We start from the raw sequence: 18,145 nt of genomic DNA, 5'->3' as shown, positions 1-18,145 counted from the left end.
CATTCTCTTTTTTTCTTTCCTTAGGCTCTTGATCCAAGCTGGGTTTAATTTGAATGTCCAGGATAATGATGGCTGGACTCCACTTCATGCTGCTGCACACTGGGGAGTGAAAGAAGCTTGCACTATCTTGGCTGAGGCGCTCTGTGACATGGACATCAGGAACAAGCTGGTGAGTGAGTGTTCAACTATTGATGCAACTTCAGAGTTCTAGTGACTGGAAGCAAGGATTGTACTGCTGTGCTCTGCCCTGCTGAAATAGTCTTTACCTAGAAAAGCGCTGGTCCCCGTTAGATCAGAGCTGAAGTGTGCTTTTTATAGGGAAATGTACACAAACCTCTTTTGCCCATTGCTTAGCCCAGCCATCTGGTAGGTTGTATGAAGACCAGCTCTAATTACCCTGTATACATTGAAACATATTTGGAAACAAAGAATTTCAAGACTTCCTGTATCTGAGACTACTACCCTCCCTAGTCTTGTGGAAAAGTCATACCAGTCAGGGTATGTCTACACTACGAAATTAGGTCGAATTTATAGAAGTCGATTTTTTATAAAGCGATTTTATACAGTCGATTGTGTGTCCCCACACTAATGCACTAAGCGCATTAAGTTGGTAGAGTGCGTCCACGGTACCGAGGCTAGCATCCACTTTCGGAGCGTGCACTGTGGGTAGCTATCCCACAGTTCCTGCATTCTCAGTCACCCATTGGAATTCTGGGTTAAGTGCCCCATGCCTGATGGGGCAAAAACATTGTCGCAGGTGGTTTTGGGCACATGTCATCAGTCGCCCCTCCCTCCGTGAAAGCAACGGGAGACAATCGTTTTGTGCTTTTTTCTGTGCGGGCGCCATACTGCTTTCAGCAGACGGTGCAGTAGGACTGTTAACCGTTGTTGTCATCCACCGCTTCCACTGCCACTCTGCTCTCCTGATGCTATGAATCCACCTCGCAGGGCCTCTATGTGACCGTTGTCGTCCACCGCTTCCGCTGGCACTCTGCTCGACTGCTCTTGTTTCGCCATGCCATGGCAAGCATGCAGCCCGCTCAGCTGTTGTGTCCTGGCAGCAGACAGTGCAGTAGGACTGCTAATTGTCATCCACCGCTTCCGCTGGCACTCTGCTCTCCTGGTGATCTCGCAGGGCCGCTTCCGCTGCAACTGTGCTCGGCTGCTCTTGTCTCGCCATACCACGGCAAGCGTGCAGCTCGCTTAGCTGTTGTGTCCTGGCAGCAGACGGCGCAGGAGGTCTGCAAAATTGGTCATCCAACCACCGCTTCCCCTGCAACCCTGTTCTCCTGCAGACGCCATACCATGGCAAGCATGGAGCCTGCTCAGATCACTGCGGCAGTTATGCGCATTGTAAACACCTCGCGCATTATCATGCAGTACATGCAGAACCAGAACCTGCAAAAGCAGGCGAGGAGGCGACGGCAGCGCGGTGACGAGAGTGATGAGGACATGGACACAGACTTCTCTCAAAGCATGGGCCCCGGCAATTCGGCCATCTTGGTGGCAATGGGGCAGGCTTATGCCGTGGAACGCCGGTTCTGGGCACGTGAAACAAGCACAGACTGGTGGGACTGCATAGTGTTGCAGGTCTGGGATGATTCCCAGTGGCTGTGAAACTTTTGCATGCGTAAGGGCACTTTCATGGAACCTTGTGACTTGCTTTCTCCTGCCCTGAAGCGCAAGAATACCAAGATGAGAGCAGCCCTCACAGTTCACAAGCGAGTGGCAATAGCCCTCTGGAAGCTTGCAATGCCAGACAGCTACCGGTCAGTCGGGAATCAATTTGGAGTGGGCAAATGTACTGTGAGGGCTGCTGTGATCCAAGTAGCCAACGCAATCACTGAGCCGCTGCTAAGAAGGTAGTGACTCTGGGAAATGTGCAGGCCATAGTGGATGGCTTTGCTGCAATGGGATTCCCTAACTGTAGTAGGGCAATAGATGGAACACATATCCCTATCTTGGGACAGGACCACCAAGGCAGCCAGTACATAAACCACAAGGGGTACTTTTCAATGGTGCTGCAAGCACTGGTGGATCACAAGGGACGTTTCACCAACATGAACGTGGGATGGCCGGGAAAGGTACATGATGCTCGCATCTGTCTGTATGAATTCTGGTCTGTGTGAACAGCTGCAGCAAGGGACTTACTTTCCAGACCAGAAAATAACGGTTGGGGATGTTGAAATGCCTATAGTTATCCTTGGGGATCCAGCCTACCCCTTAATGCCATGGCTCATGAAGCCATACATAGGCAGCCTGGACAGTAATCAGGAGCTGTTCAACTACAGGCTGAGCAAGTGCAGAATGGTGGTAGAATGTGCATTTGGACGTTTAAAAGCTCGCTGGCGCAGTGTTCTCACTCGCTTAGACCTCAGCGAAATCATTATTCCCATTGTTATTACTGCTTGCTGTGTGCTCCACAATATCTGAGAGTAAGGGGGAGACGTTTATGGTGGGGTGGGAAGTTGAGGCAAATCACCTGGCTGCTGATTACGCGCAGCCAGACACCAGGGCGGTTAGAAGAGCATAGCAGGGCGCGCTGCACATCAGAGAAGCTTTGAAAACCAGTTTCATGGCTATGATGTGACAGTTCCGTTTGTTTCTCCTTGATGAAAACCCGCCCCCTTGGTACACTCTACTTCCCTGTAGGCCAGCCACCCTCCCCTCCCCCCTTCGATCACCACTTGCAAAGGCAATAAAGTCATTGTTTCAAATTCATGCATTCTTTTATTAATTTGTAACACAAATCGGGGGATAACTGCCAAGGTAGCCTGGGAGGGGTAGGGGAGGAGGGAAGGGCAAGGCCACACTGCACTTCAAAACTTATTGAATGCCAGTCTTCTGTTGCTTGGGCAGTCCTCTGGGGTGGAGTGGTTGGGTTCCCAGAGCTGCTCCCCGTGCATCCCCCCCTCCACCGCCTTGTTGTTGGGTATCTGGGTGAGGAGGCTATGGAATTTGGGGAGCAGGGCGGTTGGTTACACAGGGGCTGCAGTGGTGGTCTGTGCCTTTCCTGCACCTCAAGCATATGTCGGAGCATATCAGTTTGATCCTCCAGTAGCCACAGCATTGCATCGTGCCTCCTCTCATCATGCTGCCACCACCTTTCCTCTTGATCCCACCACCTCTCCTGTTGCTCTGCCATTGTCTGCCTCCATGCATTCTGCTGGGCTCTTTCAGTTTGGGTGGACTGCATGAGCTCAGAGAACATTTCATCGTGAGTGCGTGTTTTTTGCGTTCTTCTCTGTGCTAGCCTCTGGGACGGAGATGCTAGTCGCAGTGTTGAAACATTTGCAGCTGCGGGAGGAAAAAAAGGGAGATTGAAAAAGACACATTGGCCATTTAAAAGGAGGGGCTGATGTTTTCGGGTTAAAGTGCAGCACAAACCCAACTGAAAACCAGCCTTCCACCCCCCCCCCCCCACACACACCCCCCGATCTCTGGGATGATCGCTTCACCCCTTCCCCCACCACGTGGCTAACAGCGGGGATGATTTCTTTTCAGCCACACGCAAACAGCCCAGCAGGAACGGCCACTCTGATGTCCCCGTAATAAAATTCCCCTATTTCAACCAGGTGATCGTGAATGATATCACTCTCCTGAGGATAACACAGAGAGATAAAGAACGGATGTTGTTTGAATGCCAGCAAACACTGGGACCACACGCTGCCATGCTTTCTTATGCAATGATTCCAGACAACGTGCTACTGGTAAAGCGTCCTACCATGGAGGACGCAATAAGGCTGCCCTCCCCAGAAACCTTTTGCAAAGGCTTTGGGAGTACCTCCAGGGCAGCTTCATTGAGATGTCCCTGGAGGATTTCCGCCCCATCCCCAGACACGTTAACAGAATTTTCCAATAGCTGTACTGGCCGCGAATGCATCCCAAGTCTTCAGGGCAAATTAATCATTAAACATGCTTGCTTTTAAACTGTGTATTATATTTACAAAGGTACACTCACCAGAGCTGCCTTCTCCACCTTCAAGTTCTGGGAGCCCAGGTTGGGAGGGTATTGGCTCCAGGGTGATAAACAGTTCCTGGCTGTCGGGGAGAACGGTTTCTCCACTTGCCTGGTTTGTGCTATATTCAACCTCCCCCTCCTCATCATCTTCCTTGTCCCCAAAATCCTCATCCCTGTTGCGTGAGACTCCCCCCTTGCAGGAGTCCACGTACAGGGGTGGGGCAGTGGTAGGGGCACCCCCTAGAATTGTATGCAGCTTATCATAGAAGCAGCATGTCTGGGGCTCTGACCCTGAGTGGGCGTTTCCCTCTTTTGTTTTTTGGTAGGCTTGCCTACGCTCCTTAAATTTCACACAGCACTGCTGCAGGTCCCTGTGATAGCTTCTGTCCTTCATGCCCTTGGAGATTTTTTTCAAATATTTTGGCGTTTCATCTTTTGGAACAGAGTTCTGATATCACGGATTCGTCTCCCCGTACAGCGATCAGATCCAGTACCTCCCGTTTGGTCCATGCTGGAGCTCTTTTGCGATTCTGGGATGCCATTGTCACCTCTTCCCATGAGGTCGCCACACTGGCCAAACAGGAAATGAAATTCAAAAGTTCGTGGGGCTTTTCCTGTCTACCTGGCCAGTGCATCTGAGTTCAGAGTGCTGTCCAGAGTGGTCACAATAGAGCACTGTGGGATAGCTCCCGGAGGCCAATACTGTCGAATTGTGTCCACACTAACACAAATCTGACCTGGTGATGTCAATTTCAGCGCTAATCCCCTCATCAGGGTGGAGAACAGAAATCGATGTTGAGTCCATTAAGTCGACAAAAATGGCTTCGTTGTGTGCATGGGTGCAGGGTTAAATTGATCTAACACGGCTAAATTTGACCTAAACTTGTAGTGTAGACTCAGCTGAGTCTTGAGGTTCAGGAATGTAAGGGAGGGGAGTGGAGGGTGTCTTCTGTCCTGTTTTAATACTGTCTTGGCAACTTAAAAGTGACCAAAAATCAGTCGTCTTTGCATGGGAAATAAGCCAGGTGCAAAAAACCTGGTGGTGGTAAAACCAGAGCTTTTAATGGGAAAGCTTTAATTGTGGACATGTAGCTGAGACTGAAAGCCTGTAACTTTTTGGAGATAACCGATTGGATGCTGAAGGTTTTAAATCCTTTCCATTCACTCTGAACATCTTGGTCATGTAGGCTGGGGGAACCTGCATAGTTCTCTAGTTGTGAGGGTGGAAAGCAGAGACACAATGTAACTATTCTTTTTGCTGATTACAGTATTAACTTCAGAGCCACATACTGTTAATGTTTAAAAATGTACTTGTCCCCCATGAAACTCCCATCCTGTTCTGCTTTCCTGTTATTTCTGAACTCTGATGTGTGTAAAACTGTTTTTACCTGTCTAAACTGCTTCCTGCCCGAATTGATTCAGTGTTGTGATATCATGGCCACTTCTTTGGCAGTGGATTGAGATTATGCCTGTTAGAACAACATGCGTGAAAGAATCCAGGCAGGAGGCTTAGGTGGCTGAGGGAACAAATTATTTTTTAAAGTGTCTGGCTGAGTGTGGCATTTTCCTCCTTGTGTAAATGAGGAATAGAGTAACATCTGCTTGTAGTGGAAATTGATTTGAAAAACTACACTTGTGATTCATTCTGTTTATTTTTGTTTGTATGATCATTCATCTGAGGCCTGGTCTGGCAAAGAGAACCACATGGACAGACCCCTGCCACCAGGGTTCTCTTTGCTGGATTGGGGCCTAATCTGCAAAATTCTGTAATCATCAATGGTTGTCTTAGTCCCTGCTGCAAATTAGGGAGGTTCTGCTGTCTTACTGCTCTGCAAGCAATCCCTTTGAAAGTTAAGAGGGTCATAATATCTTTAGTGATCTGGCTGTGGGTTGTAAATTCCCTGGCCAGGAGCTGTGGCCTGTCAGTCTTCATTTATTCAACAGCCATCAGGTTTCATTATTAACGTGATTAATAAGGTGGCTGAGTATTTTAATTAAAATGACAGTGTTGCAGGTCTCTTGCATTACATCCCAAAGTGGCCTTCCTAGTTATTTTATATTTATGCATGACAGTTCAGGACAGAGACCCCTCAACTTTGTCCTGTTTATGGCTGCATTGCCAGATTGCCAGGAGCGTAGAAGGGTGCACTAATAAATAGGGCAGGTGGAGGTCACCTTCATCCTTAATGTAGATGTGCACTTTTTGGAGAGCACGTGACCCAAATGCAATAGCCCTTGCTGCTGAGTTGGAGCATGGGATCTCATCCTCTGAGCTGCACTTGTAATAAAGGTGAGTCTGTCCATGAATTGCATTATAAAACTGCAGCCTTTGCTTTTGGCCATTCCTAGTCTGGGAATTAAGTGACTATGGCAGAAAAACAGGAGGGCTGTCTTCTCTGCCATCCCATTCCATATGTCACCTGGCAGTTGGAAGTCCAAGCAGGTCTCTGAAGGTGGGGGTCTCCTGATTTCATACTGCGGCAGAGGGTTCTGTTCTTTTATCCACTGGTAAAGAACACGTCTCATGTATTAATGAAGCACCATCTTGGATGGTGCCTTTGTTTTCTAATTGCCCATGTCATCAGGGTCAGACACCATTTGATGTGGCTGATGAGGGACTGGTTGAGCACTTGGAGATGCTGCAGAAAAAACAGAATGTGGTGAGTTTTTGGCTGACCTCTTTCTTGCTTTCTAACTATCAATGCATAGAGAGCTAATCTAACGTATATATGATGCCTCAGTGGAGGCATGAAACTAAGTGCCATCATTTTTTAGATAATTGGGAGACATTAAACATTATGGCATACATAAAGTTCCAGAACCTGTTTGCTAGCAACTCAGCTGTAGCAAGAGGGTGAATGATTTATCAACATCTGGAATTCTAGACATTGAGTGTAGCTGTACAGTTAATCATTAGATTTACCACTGTCCCTAAACTCTTGTTTCTGGGAGGTACTTACCTCACAACTAAGGGATGTTTATGGTTACTATAACTTCACGTAAGGGAAGGTGACTCAAACAGTGTCCTGCTGTATTCTGAACTGGTATTTGTTCCTGTATTGTCTTTGAGAAGAGCAAGACTGGGTGAGGGAGAAGTAATTATAAGTTCCTATGTGAACCCCAACATTGGGAGAAGTTTAGTAATTTCAAACCCACACTAAATAATATGTAATCTTGTGATGTGGTGGAAGCTTTTGGTGAAGGTAGCGAGCTGATCGCAAAAACTGTGGGTCTTGAGATCAAAGGAAAACTGATCCGCATATTGCTGCATTGGCCCGGGGTTGCATTCCTTCCTAGTCCATCTCGGGCTTGCCACTTATTCATTGATGTCACCAAGATCCAAGCAAGCAAAAAAAAAAAAAAAAAATCCAGCCAGATGTAGTGTAACATGGTGGAATTAAAGTGGTATTGCTAGAGAGAAAATGTTTGCTATAAAAACTTGGTGGTGATACCAGTACTTACAGCTTGGAGGAATAGGGCGGTGAGAGAGGTAGAACCCAGAATTCTGGCTGCAATACAGTGGCCTAGCAGTCCCCCTGTTGCATCCTCTTCTCCTCCCCCCCCCCACCAACCCCCCCCCGTTTTTAATGTGAACCAACTTCTCAGCAAAGTAGGGGAATTGATAAACTAATATGTAAACAGAGTTCTTTTTAATTTGATTTAATTTCAATTAATTTGCAAACTAGACACCATTAAATTAGGCTTCAATAAAGACTGGGAGTGGATGAGTCATTACACAAACTAAAAACTATTTCCCCATGCTAATTTCCCCCATACTGTTACTCACACCTTCTTGTCAACTGTTTGAAATAGGCCATCCTGATTATCACTACAGAATTTTTTTTTCTCCTGCTGATAATAGCCCACCTTAATCGATTACTCTCATTAGAGTTGGTATGCCAACCCCCATTTTTTCATGTTCTCGGTATATATCTATATATCTTCCTACTGTATTTTCCACAGCATGCATCTGATGAAGTGGGTTTTAGCTCATGAAAGCTTATGCTCAAATAAATTTCTTAGTCTCTAAGGTGCCACAAGTACTCCTCGTTCTTTTTGCTGATACAGACTAACACGGCTACCACTCTGAAAAGAGTTCTTTAGGCTTTTCTCCCAGGAAGTGTGAACCAGCGTAATGCAGAAAACTGCACTCCTAATTAAAATTAAATAAATAAAAATCAAAATACACCTACAAATTCTCTTGCATATAGCGTAAAAAATCTGCTATAATATGCATGAGCAAGCCATACACAAATTTCTTAATGAATCTTGCCATATTTCTTTCAGGCAGGGACCAGGAGAAATGGTGGGATGTCTTCTGTATTCTCACCGAACCTTAGGCTAAATGAGGCACTCGGAGCTCATAGGAGAAGCTCTATATTTCAAGTCATGAATGGCTTCCCTGGGCTTATGCCTGTTAGTTTTCATGCATTCAAAGATGCGAATATGTTTCTGCTTCTTACATGTTCAGAGAGATTCTGGGCCTCTCTATCAGCACAGGAAGAACTTGTAACTTACGTTGGGCAGTGTGGAGAAGAAGCAAAGGAGAGGAGAAGTTCTCTGCTAAACAGACCTAGCCATCCCAGTCAACCTCCCCTTATAGCACGGCCTTGAGTATTTTTTTAGCTTAAGGCATGTAATCCTTAGGTCCCACAATGTTTTCCAATCCTATAAACGCTGCACTGCGGTGTTTACAATTTTGGGATTCCAGGATACATTCACTTGAAGAAGGTGAGTGCCAGGCTGAGGGATTTTTAGTGGGATTTTCAGGCTCAGAATGATCCTCAAAATGGACGACTGGGCTAGAATTACAATCTCTTTCTGCTCTACCTAAAAATATGTTTATAGCTCCTGGGAGTTACCCTGATTATTAACATGCTGCTGCTAGTTTATCCATCCCTAATGGAATCACTGGTGACGAGATTTCCTGAACCAGTTGGCCAAAACACTTCCATCACCGCAGGAATTGACACTTGATGACAACCTCCCCTCTCCCCCAGCTCAATTCTGTGCATGTTCTTGAAAGAACAGGGCAGTACATCTGGGGCAAGCATCTGACCCTTAGGGTCAAAGGGGACTCCCCTCCGTCAGCACTGTTGCGGATTTCCATGGAATTTCTCATGAAATGCCACTTGAGTGTAACAATGTACCTGATATCTACCTTATGCTATTCTAGCTATTCCTGGCCATGATGTGGTGCGCTTATAGATGTGTATTTGTCTGTCAAATTGAGCAACAACAGAGTACTTAACAAGGAAAAACACCTGCCACTTCTTCAAAGTGAGGTTTGGGATGACATTAGACTGATAACAGCTGGTGCTGCTGATGCCTGTTCAAATGTGACCTTCCCATTCTTCTCCCACTTTTTGACAGCTGCGCAGTGAGAAGGAGACAAGAAACAAGCTAATTGAAGCTGACATGAATGGCAAACTGCAAAGTGGACTCTTCAAAAAGTAAGACCCGCAAAATAGCTGGTGTAGCTTTTGTCTTTTCTACAGTCTCCTACACTCCTGTCTTCCCTCTTCTGGCTGAGGACTTGATGATCTCATTTGAAACCTTTTAGTACAGCTAGAGGGATTGCCCTGGAGTAACATAAGGCACTCTAATCCACATCTCCCCGGGCTGAATGGAACTGTCCCTGCCAGCATGGGAAATGCAGGATTGGCAATTTCACCCATAGCAAATGTACTGGGTAGGAAATATTGGGGTGAAGAAGTGTGTAAGAGGTACTTGTATGCTTACCTGTTCTAGATGTAGTGACTTATCTGCAGGTTCGTTAAGAGTAAAGATCACAAATAGCTGCTTTCCCCCATGTTGGCACTTTAAAAACTCCTATTTTTCTCAGCAAAGAGAAGATTCTTTATGAAGAAGACACTCTGAAGTCCCAGGAACCAGAAGAGGAGAACAAGGAATCGAGCAGTTCCAGCTCTGAGGAAGAAGAGGAAGCCGAAGAGGATGAGGCTTCAGAATCAGATGCTGAAAAGGAGGCAGGTAATGCATAATGCAACCCTAAGATTTCAGTCAGTTAATTAAGATATGAGACCTCAGCTAGGGAGTCCCACTCACTGTTTTTTCAAAGGCTAAAAGCATTTTAAAAATGTTTCTTCAGATAAGCTGAGCTGTTAAGTAAATCACATGGACTGATATAGCATATGGTGGATAATTTATAGTGAGACTTCTTTTAAAAAATGGAAGACCTGACTTTATTGACCCTCTGTTTATTTTAAAACAGATGAATATTTCTTCGGTGAGAAATTAATACAACTTTGCAAGACCCTTTTGGAAGGATGAAAACTTTCATCTTGCCAAATGTTTCAAACCAGCGTTGTTGTTTCAAGCACTGAATGCAAACAGGACAGTTTCCTTTTTGTTTACTGGCTCATAGATCAGCATAAGTGTCAGTAAAGATCTGGGGGTAGGTTTTAATTTGTTTTCCATCAGTTCTGCATCAGGACAACACAAAATGTTATGTAGGTCTTATATAAACAGTGCCTTTTCCTCCGCATAAGTGTGTTAAAATGCTTTGAATTTTTGGACAGCCTTCCCTACCAGACTACGCTAACTTTGGGATGGGGAATGGGTAGAGCCTCGTGAAACTGTTTTTAGATTTTTTTTTTTCATTTTATTTTTTGGGAATTTTGTGTTTTTGTTTGTTCAACCCTGCCTCCCCACACCCCCCCTCCTCCATCACCTTCCCCTCCGCACTCTTTGTACGGGTGCCAAATCCTCTCACTGACCCCCACCTGCTCAGTACGCATGTGACCTGTGCGGGACCCGCCATTGGCCGTGTGCACTCTGTCTGGTGGAATTGATCCTGTTAGCTCACGATTTGTGCTCATGGGTGCTGCCATTGGCTACTGACTCTCCCCTGGCTGATTAGAAGCTTTTGATTTTTTTTGTTTTTCATTTTATACATCGCTTTTCATTTTATTTTGTTATTTCACGTTTGGGAATAACACGGGGCTCTCGTTAGTTTCCAGCCTTACTTGCTTGTGTTCCCTGTTAAAGGTAAAAATTTTGGTAAATGAGAGGTTTTGAGTAACCGGTTCAATGTGTGGAGAAAATAGTACTCCTGTTGTACCTTGAATATAATGAACGGAATGAAGGGGTGTCTAGAAGTTGATCTTCTAGTTAACTCATTTTAATGCTGCTCAGTAAAAGCCACTTTTTGCTGTTCTAGATAAAGGACTAAAAATGAGTTTTTAGGAAAAATAAACCCTAGGAAATGGAAAGTTGTTTCCTGTTCTATTTAAATACTCCATCACCACATGGGAGCAGGGAAAGCTTTTTCTGATCTTGGTGTATAAAGGGTTTAATCTGTTGAAAAATAATGGATTCACTAAGTACATAACATAATATCTGGCTTTAGATGCTGCTGCTAACTGCTGGAGTTCCAAGTTCCTGGTTTCTTCATATTGTCTCTGTGGCTTCAGTTAGGAACCTAGTCAGCGTGTGTATTGTGCACATGTTGTTCAAGTGACCGTATTTAGGTCTGCGCTTCCTGATTTACCCATATCTCTGCAAAGAGGGGCTGACCACAGATTCCTGTAACACTGTTTAGCTTTCATCCCCAGAATAAAAACAGAAAACAAGTCTCCCCCCTAGTGTTCTGTAGATGTAAGATGGTTAGGATCCTGGTTGTTTCGAACGTTGACTTCAGAAAGCTACAAAACAGCATTTCGTTGGCTGATGATGGTATTTAGTTTATCAATATATTTGCAGTTTTTTTCACTAGACAAGGAAGATGAATATTGACCAAGAGTTAGTGTGGCAATGGGTTATGACTGCACCTCACTCAGTCTGTTTCCTTAGTGTGCTAATCAATAAATCTTGACTCCAGTGAGCACTACAAAACTGTCAAACACCTATGGAAGCACAACCTGGCTTCTGTCCTGCAGTGAAAGAACTATCACTTGGGCTCTGGTTGGACAAACTTGAAGATGGATGACGAGTTAAAGGGACAGAAGCATCTAGGTTGTGCTCGGCAGAACTGGCAGTTTTTAAAAAAAAAAAAAATTCTTTGTGTATATTAATGACAAAGATTAAAAGTTTATTAAAATTAAGTCTTTTGGCATGTAAATAAAGTAAATGCAGTATGGATTTTAGTCTGTGTAGTTGCTCTTCTAATTAAAATAGTGTTTTAATAGGCAGCAACTTTGTCTTGTAATCTCAAGTCTTGCAAGCAAAGCAGGAGCTTAAATGAAACACTGACAAATAGGCGTGGCAGGGTGACTTTTTTATAATAATTTTGAGGTATAATATGTTTTCAAGCATTTTTTATTTTTATCCATTTTGAATTTTCCCAGTTTCACAACTACGAGGTATTAGCATTTTTTTTTATTTTCAAATTAAATTTTCAGTTGTGGGAAATTGAGTGGGATCAGACAATTATTTAATGACAGACATTAAGATTCAAAAAATTAAAGCTTTATAGCCATTAAAACAAAGTTGTTAACATTGCATGTCAAAATGTACAAAGTAAATAGCCTTAAACCAAACTAACAAATTCCGAAGCAGCATTTTTCTCAGCTTTGTCGATCTGTAAATTTTGATTATTGAGGGGAAAAATTTGTTCTGTGTGTGTGTACAGTGAAATTGACGTTTACTGACATTTGCCGATTTAAAAAATGTAACCCTTCCAAGCCTGCCTATAAGGAGTGGTGTAGCTGCAGGAAGTGGTGTCGCATAGTGTATCAGCTTCAGAAACAGTATGGATGAACATTATACAAGCAGACCTGTTTTTGGCAACTCTTGCTGTAAAGTAGCTTTCCCATATGTTCAACACAGATGTGTTTTAATTGCTGACTCTAGTATGAAAACCTGAGAAGGCAAAACAGCCCAGAGTTTTTTATCTTAGCCTTATTTCTTACAACTCTTAGGGGAGTTTAGAGCCTTATCTCTGCTCAGCTCTCTGATTTGCTCAAAGTGAGTGGAGGCAGCCAAGTGAAATTGAGAAGTTCCCCAGTCCCTGAGGAGCAAACAGCAGTGCACAAAAAGTGCTGCAATGCTGTATCTTTTTGTGTACTAGTCTGTTTCAAACTGCTACTGAAAGATAAAACAAGTGCAAGACAAACTGTGCTGGGCAGGCGGCCCCAGTGCTGGCAGCCCCCACCGAGGCGCTGCGGACCCAGCACCCCCAACCCTGGAGCTCCGGGCGGCATGGCCCCAGCACCCGGGGCCCCCCAGTGCTGGGCAGCTCCAGCCTGCCCCAATTCCCGGATGCAGGCTGGCCGCCCTAGCTCTAGCTCTAGCCCCAGCCCCAGCACGCTTTCCCAAAGAGGAGCAGCCTGCCTGGGCTGGGGCCAAAGGGAAAGCGGCAAGCAGGAGGGGGCCTTGAGGCAGAGAGTGGGTGGGGCCTCGCAGGCTATTTGGGGAGGCATAGCCTTTCCCAGCCTATGATACGTGCCGCTCATGTCCTTTAGGTAACAAGGTGTTTGGAACCGAATGCTATATTCTAGGGTTAGAGGCATCTGTCTTGAACAGAAATCAAAAAGCCTTAATGGTGGAAGCTTGAGCTTGTAGAATGGAGCAACTAGGTAGCCACAGGATCTGGCTGTTCTGGGTTAGTTTATTCTTGACTGTCTCCAGCCTGATCAGATAGTCCCAGCTGTACACAGATATGAAATATAAGTTATGTCATTGCATTCCCATCTTCCTCTCTCTGCAAGAGCTATGCCCCAAACCCATGGTGAATATCCAGCAGAACCATGTCATTGTATCCCTCACCTGACTGACTCAGACATGCATGCCACCACGCGTATTTCGGCGTTGCAGGAATACTTTAGTTCTCAGACCCATCGGTCTGTCAAGAATGATCAGTTAAAGGAAATCTAAAGAATGAAGTCTGTTATCTCGCCTCAAATGCTCTCAGGAAAGAAGGGGCAGATTGCCTTCTGGGGGTGAAATAGATGGCTCTGTAAAATCATGCTTCAACTGTAACCACTAAGTGCAGAGGTGTCTTAGGACTGGGCAGAAATACCTTTTGTTCAGTGAGTAGACTTAGGGATGCTTCCCTTTTTTCTGAGTGTGAGGAACTGGAATGTTCTGTTATTACATAGGCTTTGGGTCAGCTTATTTGCATATCAGTGGTAAAGGGAAAGTGGTTTATAAATGCAACATTCAAACACCTTGTTTTTCCTCCCCTTGTCTAAAATTGTAGAGAGAAAGAAAGAGTCCTTTGCCAACCATTCTGGTCATGAACCCAGGACTAGCGTCACTGAACAAATACCACCACCAGAGCATAACTCCTTCACTGCATCTCCTGCCAGAAAAGTAAGTGAATTGGGGATTGCTGTAGAATCCAACTGTGCATTCCATTGTTGCTTTAAAGCCGTTGGTTGCACTGGAGAATAGAGTTTCTTAAACTGGTCTTCAGAGAGGTTGCAAGACTTACAATCAGATACTATTCTCTCTCTGATTTAACAAAGAGGCACAGTTATTGGCATAATAGTCTGGGACATGCACAAATGGGGCTGATTTTGTCTGGTGTGCAGTCTTTCCATTATGTCACCCTCTGAAATAAGTTGGGCCATTTAAAAAAAAAACAAAACACTTTACTGCTTAACAAGTACTCCTGGTTCTCTGGCCAGGAAGGACCCCACTGCCTGTTTGGTGACAGAAGCAGTTTTGTCTACATCTGTTCCCCTAGTTCCTTTCAGCAGGAAGTACTGAAACAGAGAGTACTCCATTGAAATTGTCCTTATGGAAGCAACTGGTAAAATTCCTGTTTTTACCCTTCATGGCAATGTGACAGCAATGCAATTGGCATTGAAGCACATAGCCTGAAGATCCATGCAGTTTACATAACCTGCCCCAGACTTGATGGGACTGTTGGAGCTATGATGCTACACTAATGAGGTAGAGGTGAGACTGCTTGTCATTTCTCTAGCAATGATATTCTCCCCCCTCTTTCCCCCAAGTGAAGCTCACTATAGCTACTGAGATTAGACCTGAACCTCTTCTGACTCTAAATCCACTTGGCTAGCAAGAGCCATGAGTGCGGTCCCTATGTGTATTCCATACATGCCAGAGACTGGAGAATTTGAAAGTGGTGTCTATTGGTCCGTTTGCGGGCCCACGTGTTCTGTGCTCAGTATCAATGGTGTAAGGAGAGGTGCAGACCAACCAACCGCCTCTCCTGTTCCTTCTTACTGTTGCCCAGCCTGAGTCAGAATCCTGTGTTCAGAGCCACCTTTATGCTGTTTTCGTACCTGTAAATATAATAGTTTCTAGTGTTTTCAGTCTTTTAATTAGCGTAGTTTAGTTCCCCTGTCCCCCGCTTCTGCCTTGGGGCCTCCCCTCTCCAGTTCTTTTCACTCCCCTCAGAAGAAGGACCATGCCTAGAGTCCTGGGATTTAAGAAATGTCTCCTGCCCCTGCCCCATCTCAGTCAGCGATGACTGACTGCTAGCGCTGCCTTTAGTGTCTTGCGGAGGCTCACATCTGTCTCTGCTTTCCTCCCCAAACCTGAGAAGTGACGAGAGCTTCACCTGAGGAAGTACCTCATGGAGAAAGTCCTGAGACCCAGTCGGATCCCGGCCAGGTGAGCCCTCTGGTACATAGGCCTCGGTCTGCAGGCAGTGCCCCTCTGAGCATAAGCTCCGAAGAAGAGGCCAGGGCTGTTAAGTCAGAGTAATCATTGCTACAGGCCTCTTAGGAGAGTTAGGGGCACTCTCATAGATGCTAGAACAGATCCCCTTCCACATTTGCTCCTTAAAGAAGGATCCCTCCCTGACTCTGTCCAAGTCAGGTGAGTCCTCATGTTGGTCCTAAAGACTTAGGTCTGCCTAAACCTCCTGACCATGAGGGTAAGGTGTGAAGGAAAAAAGATAATCGGCATTGGCTCTGGCTCCAGCTCGAAAGCCAAAGGATCAGCACCTGCCAGCAATGACTGGGAGCTCCAGGATACACTCCTCTTCAACTGTACTGACTCGTTTCCAGAAGGATCCTCTGAGCACCAATAACTGGGACACCTCATGTTCTGGGACGGGCTGAAACTTTTACCTCTTCGGAGGCTATTTTCACCTTACCTTATCCTCTGTTTCCTCTCCTTTCTGGTGTGATCCTCCTGAGGGACATCTCAACAACAGAAGAAGAAACTCTTGAGGAGAAGGGGCTGCTCCTCTACTCCATAGAGGAGTTGAAGCATTCATCCACCAGTATGGCCAACAGACGCAGAATTTACCTTCTCATTGGTTGATTCTGATGTCCAGACAATCCATCGCTTCCAAGTAGGGAGGTTAGCCCCGACAGAAACTGTAGGAGATCTTGGACCTATCCTGTGCCCAATCGTGACCACCTAGGGGACTGATGGTCTCCACTGCATTGAGATTTCCCCCCCAAAACCAGTTGACACTTCATACTGGCCCTGTTGGGATCCATGGGATCCCTATGCTAGAGACACTCCAGATCTGTGCGTGAATCCCGCCAGCCCTCTCCTCTTGGTCAACACCAACTGGCTCCATCAGAGTAAGTGGAAGGAGGAAATGAAGCTGGATCAACTGGTTTTGACAGATGTCATCGTCCTTGCCTGATGAGGCAATTTCTTCATCTTCAGCGTCCCTGCCTGAAGACCACAGGCAGTACCAAGAGCTCTTGCAGAGGGTGGCAATTGAACTCCAGATTCCACTCCAGGAGTTCCATGATATGCAGTATAAGCTCATGGACATCTTGCAGCCCACTGGCACCAGTCAGGTGGGCCTCCCAGTAAATGAGGCCATCATGGAACCAGTCAGGGTGGTATGGCATACTCCTGCATCTTGCACCCCCACCCAAAAAGGGCTGAGAATTGCTAACTACCAGGTCCTATTAGCGCAGCACGATTTTACAAATTACTCCAAATTCTTGGAGTTTGAAGACACTCTCTCAGTGGACTCTTTGGGGCTCCTCAGGGAGGAATCCCACTGAGGACTTGCCCTGTGACTCTGACCTCTGTAATGAAAAGGTGGATGAGTCACTGCACTCACTAAGACTCCAGGCCGACCTTACATTCCCTGGGCATTTATAGCCAGCACCAAAGAGGAAAAACCACAAACAGGTGTATAAACCAAGACATCTCCCTCAGCTGTTCTACCACCAGCATCCTTACGAACTGCTGTGCAAATGTCGAAAGGTGCAAAGCGCTCGGTAGGCAGCTCTTTCAACCACAGCCACTCAATCCTATCCACCAACTAGAGGTTACTTTTGACAGGATGCTTGAGAACCACATATGTTTGTTGATGTCATCTCCAACTGCCCCCCCGCCCCAAACCTTTGGTAGCCCCCTCACATTTTTCACCCACAACTGGAGGGCAACAACAATGGATAAGTGGGGATTGGATACCATCTGCTCTGGCTATGCCATCTAGTTTCTCCCTCTCTCCTTTCCCCTTGCAAACCCCTTTCCTGGCCCCTCTTCAGGGACCACCCTCATGAGGAAATCTTCTGTAAGGTGGACCGTCCCCTCCTTGGACAGGCTATAGAGTAAGTGCCACCTCAGCGTGTAAAGAAAGGGTTCTATCCCTATATTTCAGTCTCCAAGAAAAAAGGGTAAAGTCCCATTTTCGACCTACGTCAGCGGAATATTTTTATTTGCAAATCATAATTCTGCATGTGTACATTGGCATTGATCATTCCCTTCCTGGAGGAGGACCTGTGGCTCACGGCTCTCAACATGAAAGATACTTTCTTTCATGTGGGCATTCATCTGCCCTACAGAAGGTTCCTCAGATTTCTGGTGGGACAAGTTCAGAGTACTTCTGTTTGGACTGGCAACAGGGCCTACATGAAGGTCCTCAATCTGGTGGTGGCCCAGATGAGTCAAAACAGCTATACCAACTTCCCATAACTAAATGAATGGCTCCTAACGGGCAGATCCAATCAGAAGGTTGTCAGCCACCCTATCTTTGCTCCACCTTCTGACATCCTTGGGAATCTGTGTAAACAGAGAAAAGTCTGCTTTGAGTCCCATAAAAACCTTAGACTTTGTAGAAGCAGCCAAAGAACTGACTTCAGCAAGGCTCCAAATTCAGGCCATTAACAGCCTGATAAGTCAGGTAAGTCACCCTCAAACCACAGTCAAGGTCTGTCTTTCTCTGCTAGGCCACATGGCCTTGTGTACTTGCATAACGCCATTCTCCAGACTTCACCTCTGTGTACAGGCTGGCTTTGGGCTGTTTACTCATCAGACAGACTACATGAATACCAA

The 18,145-nt window shown here is 45.7% G+C and overlaps 1 protein-coding gene across 7 annotated transcripts in view; it reads left to right on the top strand.

The window, feature by feature from the left end:
• Positions 1–18,145, top strand: part of PPP1R12B (protein phosphatase 1 regulatory subunit 12B) — a 172,442-nt gene that overhangs the window by 51,058 nt on the left and 103,239 nt on the right. For 5 of the 7 annotated variants that reach the window (XM_074936067.1, XM_074936064.1, XM_074936066.1 and 2 more), the window contains exons 5-10: positions 25–169; positions 6,547–6,621; positions 9,335–9,414; positions 9,807–9,952; positions 10,194–10,208; positions 14,121–14,233. In XM_074936067.1, coding sequence (XP_074792168.1) covers positions 25–169; positions 6,547–6,621; positions 9,335–9,414; positions 9,807–9,952; positions 10,194–10,208; positions 14,121–14,233 — 574 coding nt within the window. The remainder of the gene's footprint in view (positions 1–24; positions 170–6,546; positions 6,622–9,334; positions 9,415–9,806; positions 9,953–10,193; positions 10,209–14,120; positions 14,234–18,145) is intronic. The other 2 variants (XM_074936069.1, XM_074936065.1) reach the window with 1 other exon arrangement.

Source organism: Natator depressus, chromosome 21 (genome assembly GCF_965152275.1).
Source record: "Natator depressus isolate rNatDep1 chromosome 21, rNatDep2.hap1, whole genome shotgun sequence".
Taxonomy (NCBI): domain Eukaryota; kingdom Metazoa; phylum Chordata; order Testudines; family Cheloniidae; genus Natator; species Natator depressus.
This window is presented reverse-complemented; position numbering and strand designations above follow the sequence as displayed.